We start from the raw sequence: 13,885 nt of genomic DNA, 5'->3' as shown, positions 1-13,885 counted from the left end.
CCGCCAGCTAAATGTGTACTCTTTTTTCAGGATTTTAGAACGAGACCCTATAGTATCAATAGAAATAGAATGGGCTAAACCTACACAAACTTATGGCGATCTCTTAGGCTTCCGGTTGAGATATGGAATCAAGGATCAAACTTTAGAGGAAATTAACTTTTCTGGAACTAAAGTTAATTCCCATAGAATTAATGATTTGGAAAGAGGCGTCCAATATGAGTTTCGTGTAGCTGGTAGAAATCCTATAGGTATTGGACAGGAAGCTATAAAATATTGGCTCACTCCAGAAGGTGCACCTAAAGGCCCACCAACGAATGTAACTTATCATTTCCAAACACCCGACATCATAAGTATTACGTGGGAAACCCCAATAAGAGCAGATAGGAGTGGGCAGATACGAAAGTACGACGTGCAATTTTACAAAAAAGGCGATCAAGCGTCACTCATTGAAAGGACCACAGAACAAACTAAAGCCGTGTTTACCGGCTTGGAAGAGGATGCACATTATGTGTTTAAAGTTAGAGCGTATACGGATCAAGGAGTGGGACCATACAGTAAGGACATAACGGCGCATACAGAACGAGATATAGGTAGAGCACCTATGTCAGTTAAAGCGGTGGCTACTTCTGAATCTGGCATAGAAGTTTGGTGGGAAACTGTTCCATCGAGGAAGAAAGTAATCGGTTATGTAATATTCTATACAATGACACCTGTAGAAGATTTGGATGAGTGGCAGCAAAAAACAGTTCATGTGACCCATTCAACTGACTTAGAAAATTTAGAAAAATTCGCTGAATATGCTATTGCCGTCGCGGCAAAACTATCTGACGGTTTGGGAAGGTTATCCGAAAAGATAAAGGTAAAAGTAAGACCGGAAGAAGTGCCATTACATTTAAGAGCTCAAGACGTGTCCACCCATTCTATGACTCTGTCTTGGTCCCCGCCCTTACGATTAAATCCCGTTAGTTATAAGATTTCATATAATGCTATAAAGGAATTTGTCGATTCTGTAGGCATGACGCAAACACAAGAAATTCCTAAAAGAGAAATTGTTGTAAAACATGATCGAACATCATATTCTATTAATGATCTCTCGCCATTTACAACGTACTATGTTAATATAAGTGCCATTCCTAATGACAAGTCTTATCGACCACCGACCAAAATCACAGTTACAACTCAAATGGCAGCTCCAAAACCAATGGTTAAACCAGACTTTTACGGTGTTGTTGAAAATGAAATACTCGTTATACTACCTCAAGCTTCCGAAGAATATGGGCCCATTTCACACTATTATGTGGTTGTCGTGCCGGACGATAAAGCACACAATCATAAAAATCCTGATCAATTTTTGACTGATAATTTAATTAAGAATAACGCTAGAACTGATGATGAAAACGCACCATATATTGCTGCTAAATTCATACAAAGGACTATCTTATACACGTTTCATCTTGGCAATGATGAAATGTACGAAGGATTTCTTAATAGAAAGCTTAACCAAAAAAAGAAATACAGAGTTTTTGTAAGAGCAGTCGTTGACACCCCGCAGAAACATCTTTATACCTCAAGCCCATTTTCCGAATATTTATCACTTGATATGCGAGAAGCTCCCCCAGGCGAAGAACCAAGTAGACCAGATCCTAAGGATATCAATGGTGATCCAGAGATAAGAATAGAAGAAAACAGAAAAGAAGCAGGCATGCTATGGGTTGTTGGTCCAATAATAGCAGCGCTTATGTTATCGCTATGCTTAGTATTGTTATTTATTGTAAAGAGAAGACGACAACCGTGCAAGACTCCCGACCAAGCTGCCGTTACAAGACCGCTAATGTCTGCCGACATAGGTTTTGGTGCACCTTCAGATCCTGTGGAAATGAGAAGACTTAACTTCCAAACACCAGCTATGATATCCCATCCACCGATTCCTATTTCTGAGTTATCTGAGCATATTGACAGATTGAAATCGAATGACAATCTAAAGTTTTCTCAAGAGTACGAAAGCATAGAACCTGGTCAGCAATTTACTTGGGACCACTCTAATATGGAGGTTAACAAACCGAAAAACCGCTACGCCAATGTTATTGCTTATGACCACAGTCGCGTCATCCTTCAACCAATCGATGGAATTCTTGGCAGTGATTACATTAACGCAAACTACTGCGACGGTTATCGAAAACATAACGCCTATGTTGCTACACAAGGACCTTTGCAGGAAACATTTGCAGATTTCTGGCGAATGTGTTGGGAATTACGAACTTCTACTATTGTCATGATGACAAAACTTGAAGAGAGAACTAGAATCAAGTGCGATCAATATTGGCCAAGCCGAGGAAGTGAATCTTACGGAATGATGACCGTGACTATTGCCGAAGTCCAGGAGTTGGCAACGTACTGCATTCGTACCTTCCAAGTGACTAGGAACGGTGGAGCTGAACGGCGAGAAGTCAAGCAACTACAGTTTACAGCGTGGCCTGATCATGGCGTTCCCGACCACCCAGCTCCATTCTTACAATTCCTGCGACGTGTAAGAGCTTTGAACCCGCCTGATGCTGGACCGCTGGTTGTCCATTGCTCCGCTGGTGTAGGCCGTACCGGCTGCTTCATCGTAATCGATTCAATGCTGGAGAGAGCCCGACACGAACGCACGGTTGATATCTACGGCCATGTGACCTGCTTACGCGCGCAACGCAACTACATGGTGCAAACTGAAGACCAATACATTTTCATCCACGACGCTTTACTCGAAGCTGTGATCTGCGGTGATACAGAGGTACCAGCGCGGAACCTGCATTCACACATTCAGAAGCTGATGCGTATTGATTCTATTGAAAATATCACCGGGATGGAACTGGAGTTTAAGAAATTGGCTAACATGAAAGCCGATTCTAGCCGTTTTGTTTCGGCGAGTCTACCGTGCAATAAGCATAAGAATAGGCTGGTGCACATTTTGCCGTACGAGTCGACTCGTGTGTGCTTGACACCTCGTGACGGCTCCGACTATATCAACGCTTCATTCGTGGATGGATATAGGTACAGGGCTGCTTATATTGCAACTCAGGGCCCTCTGCCTGACACAACGGATGACTTCTGGCGTATGCTATGGGAACACAACTCTACAATTATAGTGATGCTGACGAAATTGAAAGAAATGGGACGGGTGAGTGACTCTATTGTTGTTTTGTAATTCTGTCAATAAAGTGGTAGTACTAGGCTGTCAGTAGTAAAGAATTTCAGTTGATTTAAAGTTTAAAGAATACAATGTTTAAAAAAATCATTACAGCGTAATAATGTGACGATTATTTCAGGAAAAATGTCACCAATACTGGCCTTCGGACCGGTCTGTTCGCTATCAGTGTTTCGTCGTTGATCCAATTGCTGAATACAATATGCCTCAGTACATCTTGAGGGAATTCAAGGTAAATTAAAAAGTTATATTTAGATTCTGTAATACACGAATACATTATTATTATTACATGATTTACATAACTCGTGTTTAAGTGTGCTTTGAAAAGCTGTAACAAACTCCAGTCTTATATACCTGATTCATAGTGATTCCAATGCACAATTATAAAAATCGTCTTCTAGTAAGCCTGAACGGACTTTCAGCATCTGTAGACATTGACGACAAAAATTTTGTACTAAATTTATTATGAACCATTGTATTTTCGTTTTTTCATACATGCATTTCTTTTGCCTTAATATATTTACTATAGGTATAATAAAATTCGTATTATTTTTATTATGTAGGTAACAGACGCACGCGACGGGGCATCTCGAACAGTCCGCCAGTTCCAATTCACCGATTGGCCGGAACAGGGAGTGCCCAAGAGTGGGGAAGGCTTCATAGACTTCTTGGGGCAAGTTCATAAGACCAAGGAACAGTTTGGTCAAGACGGGCCTATTACCGTACATTGCAGGTTTGTTTATCATTAGTACCATTGTTAACAGCCATTATAAATTACCTTTTTGCCATTATTTGTTTTGTGTCAAAAATTTTGAAACATTCATTGAAGAGATAAAAAAAGCCTTTAGACGCAGACAATTTTCACTGTATCTTTAAGAGTCTTTTGTTACTAAAACAAAAATTTTGACAATATTAACTAAAACATAGTTAATATTTATCAGCTGTCTTTTGACATATCCTGCCCTAGAGTCTTCTATCTCGAGTTAATCTCCAATTCATTTTGAAAAATAAGGGTTTGATTGGTAATAAATTATTAATTTTTATAGCTTTTATTTAATGTATTTGCAGTGCTGGTGTTGGTCGTACTGGCGTTTTCATTACGCTGTCGACAGTACTGGAACGTATGCAGTACGAAGGAGTGGTTGACGTTTTCCAAACTGTACGCACTCTGCGCACGCAGAGACCCGCCATGGTGCAAACTGAGGTAAATACACTGCGGGTTTAACCGCATTCCGGTTTTCTCTGCAATATTTTTGCTTCCATTCCCTGTGAAACAATACATACAGGACACAAGGGTCAGTAATAAGCTATTACAAACATATGTGCAATTGTAAAAAATTATAAAAATGGTTGACTATTTTTGATTTTTAATTTATGACATTAGATTTTATAATATTTATTCATTGTTCGCGCATTAAAAAATACTTCGCGTAAATTATAGAAGTTTTATTTGAAAATTTATTTATACCCAGGACCAGTACGAATTCTGCTACCGCGCTGCGCTGGAGTACCTTGGCTCCTTCGACCACTACGCCAACTGACGCTGAGACATACTTGTCTAAGACTCATGTCATCTTAATACTCTCGGTTACGTGTCGTCCATCATTCAAAGTCGCGATATCTTTGCACCTCGCTTTCAAAACATCAAAAACATTTACGAACTATTCTGTATCGTTGTTGGAGTTAAGTGCAGAAATATCGTACTCCAACATTCACCGTTCCTCAATCAGTCTTTTGTTAATATTACAATAATTAAATTTATTTTATAACCTATTGAAAATTACGTAAATATTGTCACATAGTTGAGAAACGATTATTCAAAGCCACGAGGACCGAAGAAGACAATAAACTACACGACACGTTCCATTTCACGAAAGCGACTTCATGTTAAAATATGTATAATTAGAATAGATTCAATGAGGCTTATCGTCACTAAGTCGCTCCAACCGCTATATGGTTGAAGAGAGGCTATTATGTATCAGTGCCTAGAAAATGTTAATACTTATAATAACTATGACCACTAATCATGATTATGAGGGAAAGGGAAGAAGTGTTAGTTCGTGGTACAACGTATATTTGCCATACACTTTTAAAATGTTTGAAATATAACCTTATACCTCTATCGTCTTTAGGCTTTTTGCTGTTCGATTGTATCTGACCTATCGACTATTATGGAATTTTATGCATTTGTATTAAAGTATTTGGAAAATCTAATTAAATTCACCGTATATTGAGCCGTGAACGATTATTTGCTATATTAGAGAATAAAATCCTAATCAGTGCGCTTAGTGGTTTACGGGTTATGATATTCTAATCACATTATGCTGACGACTACTGATGGTATTACACAGACTTCATCGGCCAGTGCGTCGAACAATAGATGTCCCGCGAATTCTTTAGTAACTTGACAGTTTGACAGCTGTCAATTGTCATCAATACAAACTTTTCACAGTTCAAGCCCATAGAATTAAAGATTTATATTTTAAATAGGTATTATAAAAGCCATCAGCAGGCGCCGCGTCATATACGATACATTATATTGTAAAATGTATAAATAGTTATTGCAGCTGTAATTAGAAGTTTATTTTTCATATCGGGTGTTAAAGACGTTAAGTAGTGTAAATTGTGGTAATGTTTCATTAATGCGACAAACTTAGACGAATCGGCTGTGTCGTGTGAAATTATGTCATGTGCGTAGTGTAATGTAAATAGTTTTAATTTTTTACATAAAACCTCTTTTGACTTGCCCAGTTCTTTTATGTGAAACGTCACTGCCACTACGAGAATAGACAGTGATTAATGACATATCTAACGTTAGGTAGAAAATTGTTTCGGTGTGATGTAATGTTATGAGTAGGTGTCGTGTTATCGACATTGTGGCGTATTATCTGTAACATTTTAATTGTTTTCTGCTTCTTAGCCATGAAACTCCTATACTGTAAGCGTAGATGTAGTATTTCTTTAATCCCTTCTAGTATTTGTAATTACGATTTAGGTTTTTCCACTCTTTTATACAATCTTACCTAAATATATCTACGTATAAGTTGAACTTGAGCTTCGAAACCTAGTGTACGATGCATTTGATCACGTCGTTTCAAATTATCGACAACTGCCAATCGTTTCCGGTAGCTATAAATTATTGTAATGTGGAATAACTACGTAGATTTTTAAAATATTGTTATTGGATAGTAAAAATTTAATACTCGTTGATAAATCGCGTTTCAAAGCTTCACTTTGGCTTGGGGCAGCTTTTTTATTGACTTAATCGGAAAATCAGTATTATCAACAGTTTTTCAAATACCTAGTGCGCGTTGAAAATTTTTTAGGCAGCTTTACTTGTTTAAAACTGGAATACCCGGCTATAATTAAACAAAGTCGAATTCTTATCATGCCTACGCAATAAAAGTGTAATATTTTTTTACCCGGATTGTGTACTGCAAAATATATTTTTGTAAAATCGTTATGCCCATTGTCTGTTCGGAATATAAATTTCATGAAATTATGTCAGACGTAAATTTGACTTAATTGATCAAAATATATTTTGAAACTAGTTTTGTTTAGGAGTAAGACTGATTTTATTGTGTTCTTAATTTGTGAATGTAAAATTACTTAATTTAAATGTACGTAATGTAACATTTTTGTACTTTTGTTAAAAATAAGTTTTTATGTAACACTTGAATGCCCATTAATTTTAAGTTGGATTAATTGATGGTTCAAAGGCCCATGGTACAACATGAAATCTTGCGTTCTGTATATTTTGAATTGCAGTTTTGCCATACAGCTAAGTTTTATATGTTAGTGCATTTAATATGGCGGGAATGAATGAATGTAATTAACGTAGAATATACGATTATTTTGTAAAAATACATCCCGCAATGCGTCCCGGGACACAGTGGATTCGCAAATTATACATAATGTATATGATGAAATAAATTTATGTGAAAAAAGGAGTCTTTTATTTTCTTTTCTTTCTGTTATTCTACGTACTGAAATTAATTTATTTTAAACAGTGTGGGATGATTACGAATGAGTAAAGCCCTTATTTTTTTTACATTTATCCTTCGTTTTAAATACCTGCATTAATTAATAAAAACAAGTTAAAACCTGGTTGTCACTCTTTCTGTATCGAAGTTTAGGATAAATTAGCATTTAACAGCCTTATACTCGTAATTCGTTTTGAAAGCGTCTTATTTTAAAAAAGTAATATGATATGAGTTGAACCTAAAGGTACTGCTCTGGATATAAAGGCTTAAATTTACTAACAATATTTTCTTGGTATACGAGTATTATCTAAGTGAAAAAAAATGATGTCATGTACCAAATACCTGCTATGTTATTACAACGTTTACCGAATATCGATAAACCATAAATTTTCACAGAATAATGGAACACAAAAAATATAATTAAAATTCAAGGAACTTGGTAAACTCCAGATGCGTTCGAAACATCAAAATTATGATTAATTACTTTTACGTATTACTAAATCGTTAAGCTGTTTAAATCATCGGCTTAGCTCACCGCCTGCCATATTGCCGATCGGCCGAACCCGCGAAATAATCCTGCCATAAATAACAAACTGACATTTGTCTGCGGTCGATAAAGAACACAGATTATGCACCTTGATTGTACAAATATTTCTATATCCCTGTTTATTTATTGTGTGTATTTTTTAATTTCGTTCGCATGTTTAAAACGCATCTGACTTAGATATTTTAATAAATTTAAGAGTCTCATACATTAGTAACAAGAAGAAACATTGACTTTCTTCATTGATTTGATACATTCAATACTTTTATAATTATTACCTATACTTATTTATTTATTTATTGATAAAAAGGTAGCCAACGCTTGTCACACTGTTACATCGTAAAAAAAATCACATTATACTATTTTTAATGTGACAAGCACTTTTAGGCAAACATGACATACACGAAGAGATCTAACATTAAACTCTATTCTAAAAAAAATACTAGTAAAAAAAACTTAAGAAACTAAACAAAAATCGATTTCAATGTGTGAGGTGAGCAACTATGGATATCCAGACCTAGCTCTTTTATCAAAATGCTTAATCTACATATCGGTGAGCTTTGACCAAAACGCGTTCTACAAATGGAATAATGGAATGCCTTACCAGTAATATACTTGTATAGTTGTTGGTCCATAATTATAATGAAGTAAAGTAGTATTTTTACTGACGTAAATATCTTATTATAATGTCGGTAATGCGTAGAAGTCTTAAGACTGACATAAATAAAATTCAACAAGTTAATAAAACGGAATAAATTATCCGTTATACAACGCTAAGTGCCTACTTTCGTCTTGAAGGAGAAATATGCAATTTGTCGGGCCACATAATTACAGAGCAAAATACCTTCCTTAATTCTTAAATAAGAAAGGCAAACGATGTCACGCAAAATAAGACTTAATTTGAGTGAAGTAATGAATATTGCTACGAAAACTTGTTCCCTCTCAGATAAAATAAAGGAAGTGGACGTTTTCCTAATTTTATCTTTTATCTCTTAATATCATAACAATTGTAAATGTGTATAGCTACTAAATTAAACAATATAATATATAAATCTTAATAGGCTTGCCACCGTATTAATCTTTTTAATTCGTAACATTGTTAGCTGTTAAAGCTATCACAATTTACAATTATTTAAGCACGCGAATGGAAATAATCAAATGCACGCGAAACGATTTTAAATTAAAAAATTATTACAACCAAAAATGCTATGCTTCTTATCATTGGTTTGAGCATACAGTTTATTCATACTGTGACAGTATTTATTATAAAGAATATGAATAAGAGTCCAACAAGAGTCCACATTGCTATATATATATATATATATGTTAAAGTGCAAACGATCATTGGATATTTTCTACAGACAAGTGTTTAGGGAAAAAGTGTTGTGTGTAAGGGGACTAAGACATGCTCTTTCTTACGATGGTTTCCTTAGATTTGCTCTGAGCACGTCTGTGCACAGCCAGGACTTGGAACCACAACTTTATTGTTTGATGGACGCTAATTGTAAAGCTTATGAATTAAAGCGATTCATAAACTAAGGAGTAACTATTTTTGGCTTTAAATTTTAATAGTTTAAATAATTTAATTACGCACCCCAACCTTTGCATAAATTTGTGGCAGGCTAAACACCCGCGGGGCGGCGATCTTTATTAAGTAGCACAATTCATTTGAAGGAGAATGGAGATAGATTAATGCCTTCGTTTATTATAAACAATATTATGCTTGTAAATGAGTTGGCTGTTCTATTAATTTCTACCTCTTGGAAGAGACGCGCTAAAATTACCAAGATACCTAGTTAATTAATTAAATGTGTTTCATTTTGTTGATACTTATATTAAGGTGATAAAACTGCAAATATTGACGGCCGTTTCGAAGGCCATATTTACTATTTTGATATATTAACCTATAATATAGTTCATAAAAAATTAAAAATGTGTTTTTTCATTAGAAACAATTCATTAATATTGTAAGATGTGGGAACTCTGTTCTTCCATTACAAACTTAATCATCTACATGGGTGCATGTAAGTAAATAGTGTGTGCCAGTTTGGTTAAGAGAAATAAGATGTCAATTGCCACACTCGTGTAAAATGATTTCAATTATCCTTTGTTTTAAGCACGTAGAATAGTTATACTTGTTTGCAAACAGCGTAATTTGTGTTCATACTTACATCGTAAGTACCTACTGCACAAAATAAAATTAATAATGAAATTTATTAAAACAGGTCCTTAGTGGGGTAACCTTTTTATGTCTGGGTGTATGATTACCGTATCAGTTTCATGATCTGATATGCATGTGGGTCGACATTTTAGGTCTTAGACAAGCCGGATTCCTCACGATGATTTCCTTCTCCGTACGAGCGATAGTTAATTGTGCACATAGAAAGAATGCATAGTCGGTTATCGAACATACGACCTTAAGGATTAGTAGCAGATTGACGCCACTAGGAAAATATTGCTTTACGAATACGGAATCAGTCAAAATTTGGGAGTAGGGAGAGCGGGGCTGGTTTAAACGGGGGTAAGAATTAACAAGCTTATTCCCACCAAACGTGAAGTGGTAAAAAAATGAGGCTAGGTTTAGAATAACTATATACACAACTGAACATGTCCTAACTTGTCGCTTATCGATCGGCCGACAATAGTGATAGTTATGCGTAATCACCTCGAATTGCCAGGTAAACAAACTTTTCATACTTCGTAATAAATTGATTTAAGATTTATTTTTACGCTAAATTTAATCGAATTTAATCCTAAATGGAATTGTATTTTATTGATTATAAGACTATATAAGATTATACTTGTTTGTAATTATTTTGATTAGTTTATTTTCTGTAATTGATGAAATATAAAAAGTGACCTGGGGGCTAAAATTAACAAATTGAGTGGGGTCAGTATTAACATGTTATAATAACGAGTGTTTTTCCAATAAGTATGTTTTTTTATAGAATGAGAAATTACAAAATGAAGAGTACAAGGGGGGTCTATGTTTCAAAAAGTATTTGAGCTGGCAGCTGAAACAGTTCTGGTAAAAAACAGGAAATATAGTAATATAAATGCTGCTACTGAATGTTATCGTCACGTAGCACTGTTTAAATACGTAAAGAACAAAAAGGAGGGAACTTCTGTCGAAGTGGGTTATAAAAAAACCGTCTAGTTTTCAATTCTGAGCAAGAAACAATGATAGCTGATTATTTAGTAAAATGTTCTAATACCTATCAATTTTGGATTGCTACCAGACGATGTCAAAAAATTAGCTTGCCATTCGACACAAGATAGATAAATATTCCAGAATCTTGGAAAAGAGACGGAAACATCGCCCCTTTCGTTCATACTTACCCCAGCTCCGTTAATATTTGCCCCACGTGCGGGGTATATATTAACAAACGACTTTTTTGGTTTTCATGGTTCTCTTTCTGGAACCACTTACGTACCTGATGATTTTTTTTTATTAATATCATAGCTGAATAACCAAAGCATGTTTACAATAAAAAATAAAATGAAAAAGTCTATTATCAACGAAAATATAAATCCGACTAGCGGATCCGACAGACGTTGTCCTGTCTATACGTCTTTAATTTGAAAATTTCAAACTTTTTTAATAAGCTAAAACATTCTGGACCATTTTGATGAAAATTATTATTCAAATGTTATGACAATATCTAACGATCCAGCACATGGTCTACAATAACACAATGATAACAAAACTTTTTTTTAATTTGATCGCAGCGCTAACTGTCGGGACAGACTAAAATTAAAATTCGAATATTATTTAAACTTTGACACTGCGATGGTAGCGCCGTCTGTCGGATCCAATGTAAAACATTCCAAAATCAACAACTACTAATTAATTAAAAAAAACATTGTCCAGCGGAAAAAATTGTGAATCTAAACCATTCTCGAATCTCCACGAACACACACAAAAAATTTCATCAAAATTGGTCCAGTCGTTTAGGAGGAGTTCAGTCACATACACACGCACACAAGAAATATATATATTAAGATAATGCAGAATTGGTTAGTACCAGCCCCGCGCTCCCCTACTTTCATGGGTAATGAATATATACAAAAAATATTCACACGGCGGTATACTTATTATAAAACACGTTTCAAACGAACAGGCCAACGCGGAAAGTAACAAATATACATATAAAGACTTTAAAATGTTCAATAATTAACACAGTTTAAATGTCATTAATTCCACATTTATCACATGATGTCGAATCGAAATTGAGAAAAAAGTCGCTAACAGCTTTTCAATCTGATTAAGATTTATTATTCGGATCTGATCGAGGGCCGATAGGCGAAAGAAAAACAAACTTGTTTTTACGATCAATGTCCCGTGATATTTCGCGTTTTAAAATGTTTATTTTACTGGAAACAGACATTATTTATTTTACCAAATGTAGATAAATTTATATTCTGCTTTACATTTCATTCACACTACAACTATATCTATTTTTTTAACATATATTTTTTGTAGTAGGTATAAAGTGGGTGATTAGCCGTTCGCCGTCGACTTTTACGGCCTTATGCGTGTCGGTTTCCTCACGATGTTTTTCTTCAACGTATGTGTGAAAGGACAGAGTTAGTCCACAGTAGCGATTTGAAGCTACAGTCGAAATAGAACTACAGGCGGAATAGAACTTTAACTGATATAAGCGTTAATATAAAGTCTATATAAAGTTTCTCGCTGACTACAATTGTATAAGTGTAAGTAATGTGTAAGTGTTGCTTACACATTACAAATTTTGTATAAATAAGCCACACTTACATATATAAAAAATCCATTGCGAACAAAAAAAATCAAATGTTGACTCGGTCGTACGAATCGCCTAAACATTAGCCACTCAATTTATTAAATATTGTAACAAACGCTACGGCTGAATATCTTTTTAAGGCGCTAATTAAACGGCACCGTTTAGTAAAAAGGCTAGGCTGTTAATCGAACGGCTGATTAAGCTAGTTTGCTACGACATATGTTAAAATGTATAATAACTCGGAAAAAAATGTCAATAGAATGTTGAAGGATCCTCATTTTTTGTGGTAATTATCATATTTATAATATACATATTGACGATTAATTTTTGTAGTACGTACCTATGTACTAATAAAATATTTAATTAATAAAAAAATAATTCGTAATGAGTAGTTTTCGCGAATAAAATCATTAAACGCAAGAGGGCCTGTAGGAAGGAAGGTGTCCATTTCATACTACCTCAAGCGCTACCACTGATTGGAAGACAAAATTAAAAACTATTTTAAAGCTATATAACTGCGTGATATATGTAAGTAGCCAAGGCTGTCGCCAGCCGATCACAGGGCACCAGTAGTAGTATGCACACGATAAGAAAAGTATAATTTGTATACCGCAATTGAAAAGTTGATGTAAACCAATAAAACATGTAACACACATTCTATATCGACACAAACAATCTAATTAAGAAATGTCGAGATAATAAAGGTAACATTTTGTAATTTTTGATAACCCTTCGGACTCCCTGTGGTATCAAGAATAAATCTTTAAAATTTAGTCCCTTTATTGATACTATCTTTTCGAATTTATTTGAGCTGAATATTTTTCGGATTGCCCATTCGATTACATGATTCCGTTATTACTTAGGTTCTTTGCTATATTTATAATTTCAGTTTTTTTTTTTTACTTTATGAGTTAGAAATATTTGACAATTCAATAAATATCACTACATATTATAAAACAAAGTCGCTTTCTCTGTCCCTATGTCCCTTTGTATGCTTAAATCTTTAAAACTACGCAACGGATTTTGATGCGGTTTTAATAGGTAGAGTGATTTAAGAGGAAGGTTTATATGTATAATAACGTCCATTTAATAGTGGAGAAGTACTGTTATTTTTGAGGTTTCTACTGTGATGTCGTAAATAATTACATTTTTTCCGCTTACATTGCAAACGCAGGCTGAACCCTACAAGTTTTATCAAAATAATGTACTAAGTATTGTACACATTGAAAAGGTCTACAGAAAAGTCCATGATGGTATATGTCTATCTCTAAGATAAAAGTCATAAATAATTACATTGCAAACGCAGGCTGAACCCTACGAATTTTATCAAAATAATGCACTAATAACATATATTGTACACATTGAAAAGGTCTACAGAAAAGTCCATGATGGTATATGTCTATCTCTTATG

The 13,885-nt window shown here is 34.7% G+C and overlaps 1 protein-coding gene across 5 annotated transcripts in view; it reads left to right on the top strand.

The window, feature by feature from the left end:
• Nucleotides 1–7,013, top strand: part of LOC111003069 (tyrosine-protein phosphatase Lar) — a 324,877-nt gene extending 317,864 nt beyond the window's left edge. For all 5 annotated transcript variants that reach the window (XM_045628054.1, XM_045628051.1, XM_045628053.1 and 2 more), the window contains 5 exons: nucleotides 31–3,160; nucleotides 3,309–3,419; nucleotides 3,751–3,920; nucleotides 4,256–4,391; nucleotides 4,660–7,013. In XM_045628054.1, coding sequence (XP_045484010.1) covers nucleotides 31–3,160; nucleotides 3,309–3,419; nucleotides 3,751–3,920; nucleotides 4,256–4,391; nucleotides 4,660–4,728 — 3,616 coding nt within the window. In that variant the 3' untranslated portion in view covers nucleotides 4,729–7,013. The remainder of the gene's footprint in view (nucleotides 1–30; nucleotides 3,161–3,308; nucleotides 3,420–3,750; nucleotides 3,921–4,255; nucleotides 4,392–4,659) is intronic.
• Nucleotides 7,014–13,885: the final 6,872 nt, after the last annotated feature.

This window comes from Pieris rapae, chromosome 4 (assembly GCF_905147795.1).
Source record: "Pieris rapae chromosome 4, ilPieRapa1.1, whole genome shotgun sequence".
Lineage (NCBI taxonomy): Eukaryota > Metazoa > Arthropoda > Insecta > Lepidoptera > Pieridae > Pieris > Pieris rapae.
This window is presented reverse-complemented; position numbering and strand designations above follow the sequence as displayed.